Source organism: Thalassophryne amazonica, chromosome 2 (genome assembly GCF_902500255.1).
Source record: "Thalassophryne amazonica chromosome 2, fThaAma1.1, whole genome shotgun sequence".
NCBI lineage: Eukaryota > Metazoa > Chordata > Actinopteri > Batrachoidiformes > Batrachoididae > Thalassophryne > Thalassophryne amazonica.
In genome coordinates, this window is record NC_047104.1 from 53922669 (window position 1) to 53937570 (window position 14902).

The 14902-nt window shown below is 38.5% G+C and overlaps 1 protein-coding gene across 7 annotated transcripts in view; it reads right to left on the minus strand.

Moving 5' to 3' along the window:
* Window positions 1-14902, minus strand: part of chd9 (chromodomain helicase DNA binding protein 9) — a 260945-nt gene that overhangs the window by 76640 nt on the left and 169403 nt on the right. For all 7 annotated transcript variants that reach the window (XM_034186197.1, XM_034186214.1, XM_034186205.1 and 4 more), the window contains 6 exons: window positions 11784-11852; window positions 11126-11181; window positions 4205-4322; window positions 3845-3931; window positions 3441-3578; window positions 931-1052 (listed from right to left, as the gene is read on the minus strand). In XM_034186197.1, coding sequence (XP_034042088.1) covers window positions 931-1052; window positions 3441-3578; window positions 3845-3931; window positions 4205-4322; window positions 11126-11181; window positions 11784-11852 — 590 coding nt within the window. The remainder of the gene's footprint in view (window positions 1-930; window positions 1053-3440; window positions 3579-3844; window positions 3932-4204; window positions 4323-11125; window positions 11182-11783; window positions 11853-14902) is intronic.

Sequence of the window (14902 nt, forward strand, 5' to 3'; positions counted from 1 at the left end):
CTGGTTGTAAAAATGATTAATTAATTCTTAGATTTAGAATGCACTGCCCCATCCCAACCTTTTTTTTTGAATATGTTTCAGGGCTTAAATGTAGGGATACATGTATATTAAATAAAACAAAGCTGACCACACAAACATGACATATACTGGTTTCATATTGTCTGCTGTTACGCAAATATAAGTCAAGGGAAATGTTGGGATCATTATGCCCCCCCACACACACACAACCCCATCACCACCTTTTCTGTATAATCCAAACTTTGGGATTGTAAAAAAACAACAATTAAAATATATACAGTTGAACTCTATAAGCTGTGTTATCTTTATTCATTCATTTTAAAGGTCAAATATGTCTTGCGGCTCCAGAAAAATTTTTTTTGTGGAAGATGGATCAAACATGGCTCTTTTGACAGTAAAGGTTGCAGACCCCTGGTCTAAGGACACAAACAGGTAGCTTCAGCAGGTCCAGCCTTTTGCAGAACAATCTCCACTGTCCGTCTGACATCCGTGGTACAAATTTCTCCTCTATGTTTCTATGTGAGTGTAGGGACAAGTATTGAGACACCAAGCATGATCTGGTATTTCAGCTGTTTATCAGCATGCTTGTAGTGCAACAACAAGCATGAGGGCATCCCTTCCCGATATGCATCAGGACTTGTGTCAAGAAGAGCATCCATTGTAAACCCTAGCCCAAATCAACATGCAGATTCATACTAGGTCCACTATGGCATCCACGATCGAAAAGAGAAGAATCCAAAAGAGATGTGAAAACAAACGATTATGTGTTTAAAGTACCGACTGACAGTTTTAATTTATGGTTATTCAAATCCAAATCCAATAAATCGTGTTGTGACTTGAGCCGTTTTTGCTTGTATTTCCCCATTTTCAGGGCCTAGAATTAATTTGTAATGGGGTGTGCTTTTGTCTCACCTGTTGTACCAGTTAAAAAGGAGCCAGTTGACACCCTCAAGCTGATAGTCCCTCAGGCTGTTGCCATTCCTGTACTCCCTCGAATGTTCCTTTTTCTTCCACAGGTTGGCCGGCGGTCGCTCCTAAGTGAGAAGGTTGGATTCAACAGTTTATGCTTGCATTAACAAACGTGATTCATTGTTAGTAAACTGAATAGACAACAAAACAGACGATATCTACACATTTACATTCGATATGGAAACAGCTATTCGGAACTTTAGTGTTTCCCATAATCCCCCTGGCGGCCCCCTGCACTTCCCAGAATGCACCGCGGTGCCAGCAGAGTTCCAGCGTCTCACAGCGCATGTAAACAATGACTAGCGAGGATGTAGATGGTGTTGATCCAGCGAGTTCACGGGTAATTACGATGATGACACTTTTCCCAAGCTGAGAGGGTTATCTAGAGGAGCTGTAGCACCTGTGATGGATTTCTGCTGTGTCCCGATGTTGTCTCGTTATGCATACTTCACGAGGTTTGTTTACATTGTGCCCTAAACCTGTGTCGCAGACCAAACGGTCCCCCCTAAAATAAATTGGTCCGCTCTGCCTCCACTGCCCATGTGTCATTTGGGACCACAGCAGCTCGTCTGAGACTGACTCTCTTCACCCAAAGTGATCAAAGGGAATAATGGGATTAGTAACCATCAGATGACAAGATAAAACTCTTAAATCATTCTAAAGTCAGTTTTAAGCAGAAACGAGACGATAATCGGTGAGTCGCTACTGACGCTTTGAAATGACGGAGGCGCAGTGAACGCAGCACCAACAGCTTGTGCTGCTGCAGCGCTCTGATCACTTTCTCCATCTTTTATTATGAAATAATGCTGAATTTATGTGGAACCGGTTATTGTGAGCTTCAGAAATCTGTCGCTGAGATAGATGATGACTGGAGAGCAGTTTTAAGTAGAAACGAGGTGATAATCGGTGAAGCGCGGCCGATGCACAGAAATTACGCATGCGCAGTGAAGGCAGGGCGGACTGTTTTTTGGGGGGACCATTTGGTCTGTGACACTGGAACGCTTCTGAAACTGACCTCTCACGTGAGTCACAGACCGCGAGATGGCACAAAATTCACAACTGCAAAACAGCGAATCGAAGAAAATGGGCAGTTCTTAATCAAACAACAGTAAACTTCAGGTGGCAATTTCTTTTAAAGCACAAAGCCAAGTTATAAAAACAAAAATGCCAAAGGTGAGATCAAGAGAATGAAAAGCAGGGGGAAAAAAGAGAGACTAAGAGATGGAAAAAAGAAAAATGAACAGACTTCAACTAAAACCATGTTGATGAAAATTCAGCACTAAGAAGAGAAAATACATTTTTGTCTACACTGAATGAAATCTGTCATTTCAGAATGCACCCAAGCATAGCGTTTCTAAATGCTGCTCAAAGTGAAGCTACCGCATAGCATTTTTTCCCCTCACTTTTATTCTGACAACTGTTGGTTTAAAATCAGTCAGTTAATCATGTGCTGGCATCTTTCCAAATATATCTATGCGAGTTGAAAACATGAAAAGATTACAATAACAGGAACTATATATTTAGTTCATCAGGTTTTCTTTCCATTTTTACAAAGAACAAAGAATGAAAACCTTTGCTCATGGACCTAAATGAAAACAAGTTGTCTAATGTTTAAATATTTTTAAATGAAATATTTTAACAATAAATTGCAATAAGAACAGTACTAGTGAGTTTTTTTAAGTAATTTAAAACTTAAGAAATTAAACCAACCATTTTTACGTTTGTCACTTCAAATCTTATTCAAAAAGTTGAGGATGTCTACAGTCTGGTAAGAGGGTAACACTTCCAGGATAAACAGCCCTCCTATATAGGCCCATCACTCACCCCACAGCAAAGCTCAAGTGTAATCCCAGCCCACAGCAAAAGACGCCACAGAGAAGGCACAGTGCACACTCACAGCAGCACAATCTTAACGACAGCAGTGTGCCCATTCTGTCCCTAACGTGCATCAACCCCACACCAGACTGCCTCAAGCGGAGCGTAGGGCACCAAAGGATGTCTGCTTTTCAAATGCTCCATTCACATGAAAGCACTTGTGCATTTTCCCTGCTCACATTTTGATTTCACTGCATCTCATGAATTATGCAGTTAATACTCAAACAATTCACCATGTATGTCAAACCATTATGTAAACTTTGTAATTAATTGGTGGCTCATATGCTTGCCGAAATGTGGGAGCGGCCTGTACAGATGACAGCTCAACTATGATCCATTCCAACACTATTACCTTATAATGTTAGAAAGATGCATTGTAACCAGTGTGAGGGTTAGGGCAACTTCTAATCTAATAATGATCAATTAAGAGAGAATTAAATGGAGAATTATTCATGCTTTTAAATGTAATCTTGTCTCAATAAAACACCAGCAACAAAACAATTTCATTTATGTACATTGTAGGAGCATGACATGACACAGAAAATGAATCAGTCAACTGGGAACTGGGCATGGCTTACCACCCTGTGAGAGTCTGGCTTGGCTGCCTGCAGCTGCTCAAACTCCTCAATCTTGTTCTGATCCACATCGTCCTTCAGCTCCCAGGTGCTATCCTCATACGGCAGAGAGCACCACTTGACCAGATAGTAGACCACTTCCTGCAAAACACCCAATACAATCAGCAGTGGAAAAGATGAAAGAAAAGCTAAGCTCTGCTTTTACAACATTAACAAAAGCTGCAAGCAAGTCCATTAGGATGGCCTTGGGCAATTCTGTACTGCAGAGACATCAGTGGAATATAATGACAGATGCACACACAAAAAACTGCAAGGGAGCAGAAGCTGTTCAGGCAGGCAGACAGAAATTAACACACAAATTTACACCAAACTAATATGATTTCCAAATGAAAGAGGGCCACCTTTACCTCTCCAGAGTCTTTGTCTTCGCAAAACGACACCTCCAGCACTCTGTCTACTTCAACATAGTCAGGGTTAAAGGGCTCCTCATCCATCTGAGAGAAACGGATAGAAAAGAGAGAAGAGGAAGTAAAAGAACATAACTAAAGTGCCCACACACCATCTGGAAGCTGAGGCAAGCATCACTACTGTTGTTACTCAACTAGGCGATACAATACATTCAGAAAAATGTACATGTCCACTGCTAACAGAGCATTAAAACCCACACACACTCATGTGCTGCCAGCCCCCCAAAAACATGCTAATACCGGCATATAACAAATCACCACCAGTGAGAAACAGTACAGTGTATGTCGATGCAATCTTACATTTGCAAAGAAGAGCGCCCTCTGTGCTTGTTTCATTTTGAAGCGTTTAAGCTTCTGCTGAATCCTCTTGTCCTTCTCCAGCTGCTGCTCTGTGGCCCACTCACAGTGCAGGTAGGAGCTGATACCCCAAACAGACGCAAGCAAACACAGAGACAGAGGCACCATGAGGGTGGAGTAAGAAAGCATGAAAACAGCATCTCTGATAACTGCTGAGGCCAGCAGATGTGATCCCACATTACAGATGTTGCTCACAACGGCTTTCACTGAGATGATCTTTGCACAATCACTAATATCTTCCATCATACCAGTTAGAAAATTTTTAGTTAAGAGATGGAAATATCCATCATTTCACCATTAGGCTGAAATCAGTTTTATAACACAGGCTGATGAGAGATTAAAAAAAGTTTTGAGAAAGCTAAAGAAAAGTAATAATAAAAATAATAAAATAAAAAGTTTGATTTTATTATGGGAGATTTTTTTCAGTAATAGCATCCATGTAAAAAAAAAAAAAAAGAAAAAAAAAAAAGAAAAGATTAATACACTGTAATGAATTATTAGTGCTGGACATTATTATTATGGCCTAAAATTTATATAACAGTGCAATCTGAAGCACCATGAATATCAGGGAAGAGTAATTTTTTCTGAAAATTTCAATATAAACACTTGTGACGTGGTAAAGCACTGAAGCACTGGTATGGGACCTGCATGGCAGCTATGACCGTATTGTACCACCACACTACCGTACTGTATCACGACAACATACTTCACACAGTCCACAGTTATTTTAAGATCATTTATTGTACAAAACTGCAGCAAACATGGGGGACCTTTTCTCACGAAATTAAATTTTTGAAAACATTTTCATGAAATAAAAATCAATAAATAAATATATAAGTGAAAACAAAAACTGGCCTGACTTACAGAGCTAGCTTTTTTTCTTTGTCCAGCTGTTTTGATTTGAGGAGATAGAAAAGATTTCAAACATCATTACTCAACAGTTTGAAAATTGTTTCCTGCTCACTGTCTGACTTCCTACATCCAAACCATGTCCATACAATGGACATTCTGCTGGTCTTTCATTGTGCACACCACTTTATGACATTTTTTCATTATAAAACAAAGCGGCGTGAGCTCTCACATTTTCCAGACAACTTGCTGGTGCAGGCTGACTTTGAAGCCTGCTCTACTAGTTAGCGCATCATAAACAAAATCCATAGCATAGAGCAAGTGTATTTGTATTTTGAATTATTGGTAGTCTTCATTAATTACTACGCTGTGGAACAGCTCAATCGTAAGCCAATGCACTTGTTTATTTATTTACTTATTTACTTACTGATTTTGGTTGTAGCCCTTCTTTATGGGTGTTTCGGCTTCCTCCCACTCCCAAAGACACGTATTTGAAGTGAACTCGTGTTAATTTCTTTCGTCAGATGAGACGTGATGAAATATCTTTCTCAGCAACCATTTTTTTATGACGAAAACGAAATGATGATGACACTTTGTCAGTGTTCTCAAATGCTGACTAAGACGAAATCAATATGCATTATTGTTAAAGAAAAAAGACGAGACGGAAATGTTTTGTGTGATATAAAAACTGAAATAAAATCTCTCCATTTTTGTCTTTTGAATGTGCGGGATGTTGATAAATCTGCTTTTAAGATAATGTCACCGTTTAGTTTTGTTTCCGTCTTCTGTCTGCAGGATGAGGGCGGGGTGTCATCCTGCCATGTATTTGAGCTAGGGATGTCCCGAGCAGGTTTTTTTGGTTCCGATCCGATTCTGAGTCATCTGATTTTGAGTATCTGCCGATACCGAGTCCCGATCCGATACTTTAAAAAACTGAATGAATAATGAACAAATGCTAAATATATAATAATTTCATTTTAATCACCTTATTTTATTATTTATCACTTAAACAGTTCACTTCTCCTTGAGGTAGCTTGAACAATCAAGTAACAATCTACCAGACTTAAAAAATTTACAAAATTCCATGTTATTTTATTTGTCTAAAAATAAATCTCAAAGGTTCCTTATGTTAAACAAGAAATTATCTAATCTGAAATAACAGGTGGTTTTAATTTATAGATGAAAGGTTTTTAAAGAACCATTTACTAATTTAGCTATTTTAATTACGAGTGTTCTAAACTTTTTTAAACAGTAATCAGAAATTTTGAGGTAACAAACAACAACAACAAACATTTCCAAGGATTTTTCTTCAGACACGTGGTTTCTGCACTGATCTGTGGTTCAAATCCCCGCCTGACTGGAAAATCACTAAGGGCCCCTGGGCAAGGTCTTTAATCCCCTATTGCTTCCGGTGTGTAGTCAGCGCCTTGTATGGCAGCACCCTGACATCGGGGTGAATGTGAGGCATAACTGTAAAGCGCTTTTAGCGTCTGATGCAGATGGAAAAGCGCTTTATAAATGCAGTCCATTTACCATTTGTACAGATCAGTGGTTTCTGCCACTAGTCTTCCGTGTTTTGGCCCGATGCATCGTTCCTATTGGACAGCGCGAAGCTACGTCACAGCTCAGAGCATCAAAAGTTCAAAAGTCAACTTGAAAAGTAAAAGGGGAAAAAAAAAACAAAACAAAAAAAAACAACTCACATTTGCATCCTAACAGTCCTCAGTGTCCCCCTCTGATGCTTTATCAGTGTTCAACAAGTTCAAAGCAGCGCAGTGAACGTGAATGAAGACGGAAGATCTTTAACACGCGCTCCTAAATGTGATGAGTGTGCACATCGCTCGTGCACACACCATCTCTCGCTCCATTTTGCAGACAAACGATCACAGGACAATTTTTTTTTTCTTTTTGTCAATCAGATGACAGATCGTCGTCCTGAGGACTTGGTCAGCACCGGGTCTTGCTGTGCACGGAAGGATGACTGAGCAAGAGTTTCGGTGGGAAAGTGTCCATCATCCTCTTGTCATTCCATCGAGGCGTCAGGCTGAGCGCGTAAACACACAAACAGCAGATCTGCGAAAGAAACTTTGCGCGCGTAACTCCCCCCACCTCTGTCCAGTTGAACTTGTGTTTTTTCTTTTGTTCAATTAAAAAAAAAAAAGACTGGGTTGAACTTTGACCGCGTCAGCCTGCCGACAAGCGGCAATGCGAGCTCCCGCCAGAAGCGTCACGTCAAAAGCCGAACGCTTCTGACGCCTCTAAAAAACAATGCGTCTCACGCCCCTGACGTTTCCGACGCATAAAAGGCCCATTAATCTGCAATAATGAGCCTGAAATAGCGCTGATCAAAATAATGAGGATAAAATCTATATCGGATTCCTGATCGGGATGCAACGTCCGATTTCGATCAAGTCTGAAACCACGTGATCGGGCCCGATTTCCGATCACGTGATCGGGACATCCCTAATTTGAGCATAGATCTGTAAAGGCCACTAAAGTGGACATCAACCTCCAGAAAGTTAACTTTTTCTTACAAACTAGGAACCTAAAGTCCAAAATGTTTGTGTTTAATAACTGTGTGTTTAAGAAGACAACGGAACTAATTGGACATCTTACGACGAGATGAAAAAATAAAGAAATAAAATGCTGCAGAGTATATCCATCTGAGACCAATGACAAAAATTTAATGAAAAAGAGTTTACATTTACCCCCAGTGGTTGAAGATAAGTGAGTGAGAGTGTTTACATTTACACTGTATCTCACGGTGTTAAAGTGTCTGATCAGCTCTCCTATTCTTAGATTAAAGATATTGTGTGTAGAGTTTTGAATACAGAAACAAATGCTGCATCCATCCAATATCAATTTGTTTTTAACATTATTTATGACTAATACTTATAACAAATGACATGAAATATAACAAAATAATGAAATATGAAGTATGTTCAGCCAATTCTGAACATGCAAACAGAACCATTAGATCCAACAAATGTTTAATTTCAAAAGACCTGCGCCCTTACAGTGCAGTGGATTTATGAGAAAACCGAATGTCTAATTGTATCTGACGGGAAGCCTTGCGGAAGACGGGATTTTGAATATTGGAGAAAAATACCATAAGCCTTCAATCATTCAACAAGTGTATTTTGTCAGGAAATGATGACATTCAGTATTTCAGATGTGTGGAAACACTATACTGACTGAAGTGGTAATCATAAATAATCTGTTAAAAAAAAAAAAAGACTAAAATGCCGCGACTGAAGCAAGACTAAAATGCATTCGGTTCTCTTTTGACTAAAACTAGACTAAAATTAACAGACTTTTAGTTGACTAAAACATTAAACAAAAAATATGTTAACTAAATATAAATATGACTAAAATTAAAAAGGACATTTGACAAAAGACCAAGACTAAATTACGAAACAGGCAACAAAATTAACACTAAAGTGAACTGGTGACTCAAAATCATGTGAATGAGAGTGTGAATGAGTTTGTCTGTTACATATGCTGGTAAATCCACACTTCAACATCTACATCCTTTGATCCTTTCAAATAGTTCTGAAATGTTTGTGAGACATAAAAACACATTGAGAAGGGATAGCTTGCACTCAGGTACTACCCCTGTACTTTAATGAAGCTGTAATATTCCCATTGTTTAAAGAAGAGGAATAATAATAATAATAATAATAATAATAATAATAATAATAAAAAGTTTATTTGTCAGTTTGTGTTTTGAACTTTTTCTAGAATGAGCGGGTTCAGATAATGGATAGATGGGAGTAGCTCTCAAAGGAGCAGCAAAGCCTGGTACATTATCTATAACCTGTTTATGTATTAAAATTAAGGTCATAAAACAATTATTTACATCTGGTCAACACGTAAAATGCACACATAGTAGTGATGCGCAGGTCAGTTGTCGGTCAAACAAGGAAGTAGCTTTCCATCACCACTTTGAGTCTGTGTTGTGTTGCACCCCAGCTACTTTTCTTGTGTGTGTGTGTGTTTCTTTACATCTAAAATACAATGCATTTTTCCTGCATAGTGGCACTTTTTGCAACAACTGAAATGTACTGGTGCAGATCAAGTGGAAAAGGAAGTACGCATTGGAGTGGAGTTTATCATCTCTGTACACTTATCACACACGATGGAACACAAATGTAGTATGTGTTGACAGCTACAGCCTGTTGACATGAACGTAGTAATCAAGTATACTCACTAGCGTGTGCGTGAGAAAACATTAAGTTAATCACATCTAGCTTGTTGAATGCCATTATACATCATGTAATCTATCTGAAAATTACTAATTACTTAGAGGGAACTCTACTTTGTCACTTTTTGACCCACGCCGCCGCAACCGCAAAGCTTTCTCACCAAGACTATCTGCACATCATTAATACATTGTCTTCTAGATAAGCAGGCTGCTGTTTACAAATACAGTAAAATTCGCATTTAATGGATTCAGGTGGACCAGCGAATTTTGTCTGTTATAATCGAAATCCCGCTATATGCATAAAACAGCCTGGATTAATTACAGCCAAGAGGCATTGAACAATCTACGGGGAATCCCCAGCTGCAGTTAGGCTTACACATTTCCTTGTTTAAATGCCTGACCTTGAATTGGGACCTGCTGGGTCAAAGCTTCTGAAAAAAAGAAAAAGAAAAAAAAAGTCACTCCTTTTTTAAAATCAGCTGCATAGTGGTACCTTAAAATCCCAAAGCCTGATTTTCTGCTTCTCCAGCTCAGTAACTCCATGGCTAGGCAATGACGTCAATGCACGCGTGTCCCTTTTAAAGTTCTCCACTGCATCTTATTGCAATTTGCCACAGAAACAGTGGCTTTTTATGAATTGATTTGTTCCTCAGCGAGCTCCACTTCTTTATACAATCATCAACCTCCAAACTAACAGTATAGTACATACAATTTCCCTCCATGAACTGCAGGTCACTTGGAACTTCTTTTTCCAACTGTGTTGTAAAGTTGGTCATACTGTATCTGCGGACTTTTCTGTCAAACATATTTGATCGACATATAACTGCCACGCGCACTGCAAAAACCTTTAAAATATGACAGAAGACGAAGGAGTGAAAACATAAAAGTGACAAATCACAGCCATTGTGGTCTCTCTATCTGTCGGTAAAGCAGGTGCATGGTTTCACAGCCACACAGAGGGCTCTGATCTAAAGTGATTGTCTTTGATTCGTCACACCCAGGGATATGTATAAAACCTAGCACCATATTACAGCGTAGGTAGCATTTTGTTTATAATCTCCAGCCTTGAATTACGCCCTGCTTCATTTAGGCGAGGGTCTGAGCACAGTTTGAAAATAAATAAACAGCTGGTCTTTTAATCACAGAAATACGGTACCCACTTTCCTCGAATCGGCTGAATATCAGTACTGAACTTCATTTCGTACCTGAGTTTTTAATGGAACTGCATTGGGATTGGATAGGACGTTTTGTCCGATGTGAGCGAAAATACGTTATACAAAATCCATTATATATGGTGTTTATTACATGGAAAACCATACCAAAGCATTGGGACTTCTGCTTTTTTCCAGTCAGTACGAATATCTACTTTATACAATGACGGTTTAAGCAAATTTTACTATATATACATTAACTGATGAGTTCAAAAAGAGTAAAAAAACAAGAGGGTGAAAATATGTTGATCAGTGGTTCCCTAATCCCAAGATAATAACTTCAAGTTTCTTGTTTTGTTGACAACCCAAAGACATTCAATTCACTGTCAGATAAGAACATTAATTTGTTGAGTTTCTATACCTGCTTACTCCAATTACTAGGATTAATTCCAATTAACAGAAGCACTTAAAAAGATGAAATCAGAGAATTTATTTTTTTTAATGAATCAGAACGATTACTCGATTATCAAAAAGATGGTAATTAATCTAATAGTCAAAGAATCAATTAATTGTTGTGAGTCTAATGTACATATTGTAGAAGTTTATTTCCTAAAGTAGCTGCAGTACTGAAACAGTCACAAATCTGCACAAACAACTTACTAGTTTTTGTATTTTACAAAATACTCCTCCACCTCAACCGCCACTCCTGGAGAGACCTGCAGAGAAGAAGAGACAAAGGAAGATAATGAGGAAATTAATTTGCATGATTCATTTTTCTTCATTTAGTTCTTTTTTCAGATAAAATGGCTACGTATGGTTTGAATGTTTCATTAAAGTAAATTAATATTGTAAAAATGATAAATGTCTTTAAAATTAGAAGAAGAAAAAACGTGTGAGCAATCGTCCAAACAATGCCAGTGATTATCAATTATGATCTAAGGATCTAACAAAAACAGCTTTTCTTAGTGGATCTTAAGAAAATATTATATATTAAACCATAATAATGAAATATTAGCAAGAGTTGCTAAAACATGTTAGGGACGCCTTCAAAAAAAACTGTCTGCTCTACATGTACCACACACTGGATGCAAGGCACAGAAAGTGATGGCCCACGCGTCGCATCCGGCTAGCTGTATTTTTAAACTTCTCCCGCAGGAGGACGATTTCATAGTTTTCAGTTTTACACTAGCACTATAACGATCAATAACAATAGCTGCAAGTGGTAACTAGCATTTAAAATAAATGTTATATTATGTTCTATTCACTGTATGAACAACACAAATTAAGGGGAAGAAGGACAATACCCATCTTTTATTACCTCCTTCTTGACGAAACGTGATGACATGATTTTGTCAACGACAGCAGCGTCTTCCTCAGTGGGATTCTCCTGCATAAGGGATGGAAATTAAACATTTTTTAATTTCATAAAACTAACTGCATTTGTTGTGACAATACTTCAACATATAGTTAATACATAATATAGACTGAATGCAGCAGAACACCTAGCACCAAATTTAAAAATATAACGCAATGCTAAAATACCCTCTGCCGTATGAGCATTGTCTTCTTTATAATGTGCAGTTGTTTAATTGGTATCCCAGTGCAAAGTGTGTGTGTATATATATATACTCAACAAAAATATAAACGCAACACTTTTGGTTTTGCTCTCATTTTGTATGAGATGAACTCAAAGATCTAAAACTTTTTCCACATACACAATATCACCATTTCCCTCAAATATTGTTCACAAACCAGTCTAAATCTGTGATAGTGAGCACTTCTCCTTTGCTGAGATAATCCATCCCACCTCACAAGTGTGCCATATCAAGATGCTGATTAGACACCATGATTAGTGCACAGGTGTGCCTTAGACTGCCCACAATAAAAGGCCACTCTGAAAGGTGCAGTTTTGTTTTATTGGGGGGGGATACCAGTCAGTATCTGGTGTGACCACCATTTGCCTCATGCAGTGCATCACATCTCCTTCACATCATCCGTGAAGAGAACACCTCTCCAACGTGCCAAATGCCAGCAAATGTGAGCATTTGCCCACTCAAGTCGGTTACGACGACGAACTGGAGTCAGGTCGAGACCCCGATGAGGATGACGAGCATGCAGATGAGCTTCCCTGAGATGGTTTCTGACAGTTTGTGCAGAAATTCTTTGGTTATGCAAACCGATTGTTTCAGCAGCTGTCCGAGTGGCTGGTCTCAGTCGATCTTGGAGATAAACATGCTGGATGTGGAGGTCCTGGGCTGGTGTGGTTACACGTGGTCTGCGGTTGTGAGGCTGGTTGGATGTACTGCCAAATTCTCTGAAACGCCTTTGGAGACGGCTTATGGTAGAGAAATGAACATTCAATACACAAGCAACAGCTCTGGTTGACATTCCTGCTGTCAGCATGCCAATTGCACGTTCCCTCAAATCTTGCGACATCTGTGGCATTGTGCTGTGTGATAAAACTGCACCTTTCAGAGTGGCCTTTTATTGTGGGCAGTCTAAGGCACACCTGTGCACTAATCATGGTGTCTAATCAGCATCTTGATATGGCACACCTGTGAGGTGGGATGGATTATCTCAGCAAAGGAGAAGTGCTCACTATCACAGATTTCGACTGGTTTGTGAACAATATTTGAGGGAAATGGTGATATTGTGTATGTGGAAAAAGTTTTAGATCTTTGAGTTCATCTCATACAAAATGGGAGCAAAACCAAAAGTGTTACGTTTATATTTTTATACACACACACACACACACTTCAGAGGTGTTGTTGGTTTGAAAAACAGCATTTTCAGTTTTAGAAGTGTTTATTTCTTGCTAGCTTTTACATAATATATGACAAAGGAAATGGTTTGCAGCTAGCCTGTCACATCACCATGCTAATGTCAGTGAAATGTCTTGTAAATCACTTCAGAGGTGTTGGTTTGAAAACAGCGTTTTCAGTTTTAGAAGTGTTTATTTCTTGCTAGCTTTTACAGAATATATGAGAAACATGCTATATAAACGCATAAATTAAGCTGTTCAGAGACACCTGCCACTGACATCACAGTGCTGCTCTACTCTGATTGGCTGTTACACCCACCACTCCAAAAAACAAAATGAAATAGAATGTGACATTTTAACCTCTTAAAATAGGCCAAGGTTAGCCATATTTGAACTTGTCTAAGCTCTGTGTCCCAATAATGTTCCCTATGAATTTGAAGACTCTCACAGGAATGGCACTGGATTTATGGTGAGCACAGACAGACGGACGTAAACTCTTCGCAGTACCTGATGGCCATATTTGATGGCCTCGAGTAAAAATGTAACTGAAGAGAAATTAACAAGATGAACTGCTGGACTTAGTAAAGATATTTCCCAGGCAAGTCCCAGCTAAGATCTCAACCAGAATTATGAAGATGTAGACTGAATGCTATTCCACTGTGAATAAGAATATACCATATTTCCTGGAGGATAAGTGGCAGGGTTGCTTTAATTTTATCTATTTTGGGAGTTCCTATGACTTATACTCTGGTGCAACTTAAATGCTGTTCCTCTTCAAAAAGCTTTTTTTTTTGACAGGTTCGACTCATACTCTAAAATATGGTGTTTTTGAATTGAAAAAGAAAGCCCATTCATGCTGTTTTCAAATGTATGTGCTTGTTACACTTAACTGCACATGTACATAATTCTTCTCCAAAATGGCTGAATATGTGCAACATGTTTCAGGGGTTGTTGTTTTTTTCCTTCTTTTGAACATGTTACATATATGTCATTTAATGTTACAAATAATAAGGTAATGTAGCATGGGAACGCTATGGTACAACATCTCCACATACGCATGCAGAACTGCTTTTCTACAATCTGAACCTTAAATATAGAATGTAGTGACACTGGCTTTTGGCTGTAGTCATTCTTACTAATATACTTAGAAAGCCAATAATATAGCTCAACTTTACAAGACACAACATCATAAGGGATAAATTGATAAAGGCCTACACCACAGTAGTAAACTTGATCTTATATGAAAGCTGCAGACTTGAACTTCTACAAATTCATTTTGGTGTTGATGGACCATTCTTGGCTATAAAAAAAAAAACCCATTACTAATCAAAAATGTATTTAAATGTATTTTGTACCTTTTTTCCCTTTGCACATTGCCACCATGCTGAATGATTCAAATGGAAGTGGTGGTTAATAGAAAAGGTCACTTGACACTGAGCTGATGGCTAGACTAGTCCATAGCTCAACTTTGGATTGCCTGGTGACACGATGTTTTGCCAAATAATAACCAAATAACATAGTAATAAGGTTAAACACTGTATGGCAATGACTGTTTGCCAATACATGCTAATACATATGCTATAGATATAATACATATGCTAATAGATGCCCTCATCGGACATCTATTAGCAAGGTGTTTGATGGAGGCAACAATCTGGCCAGATAACTTTCATTAC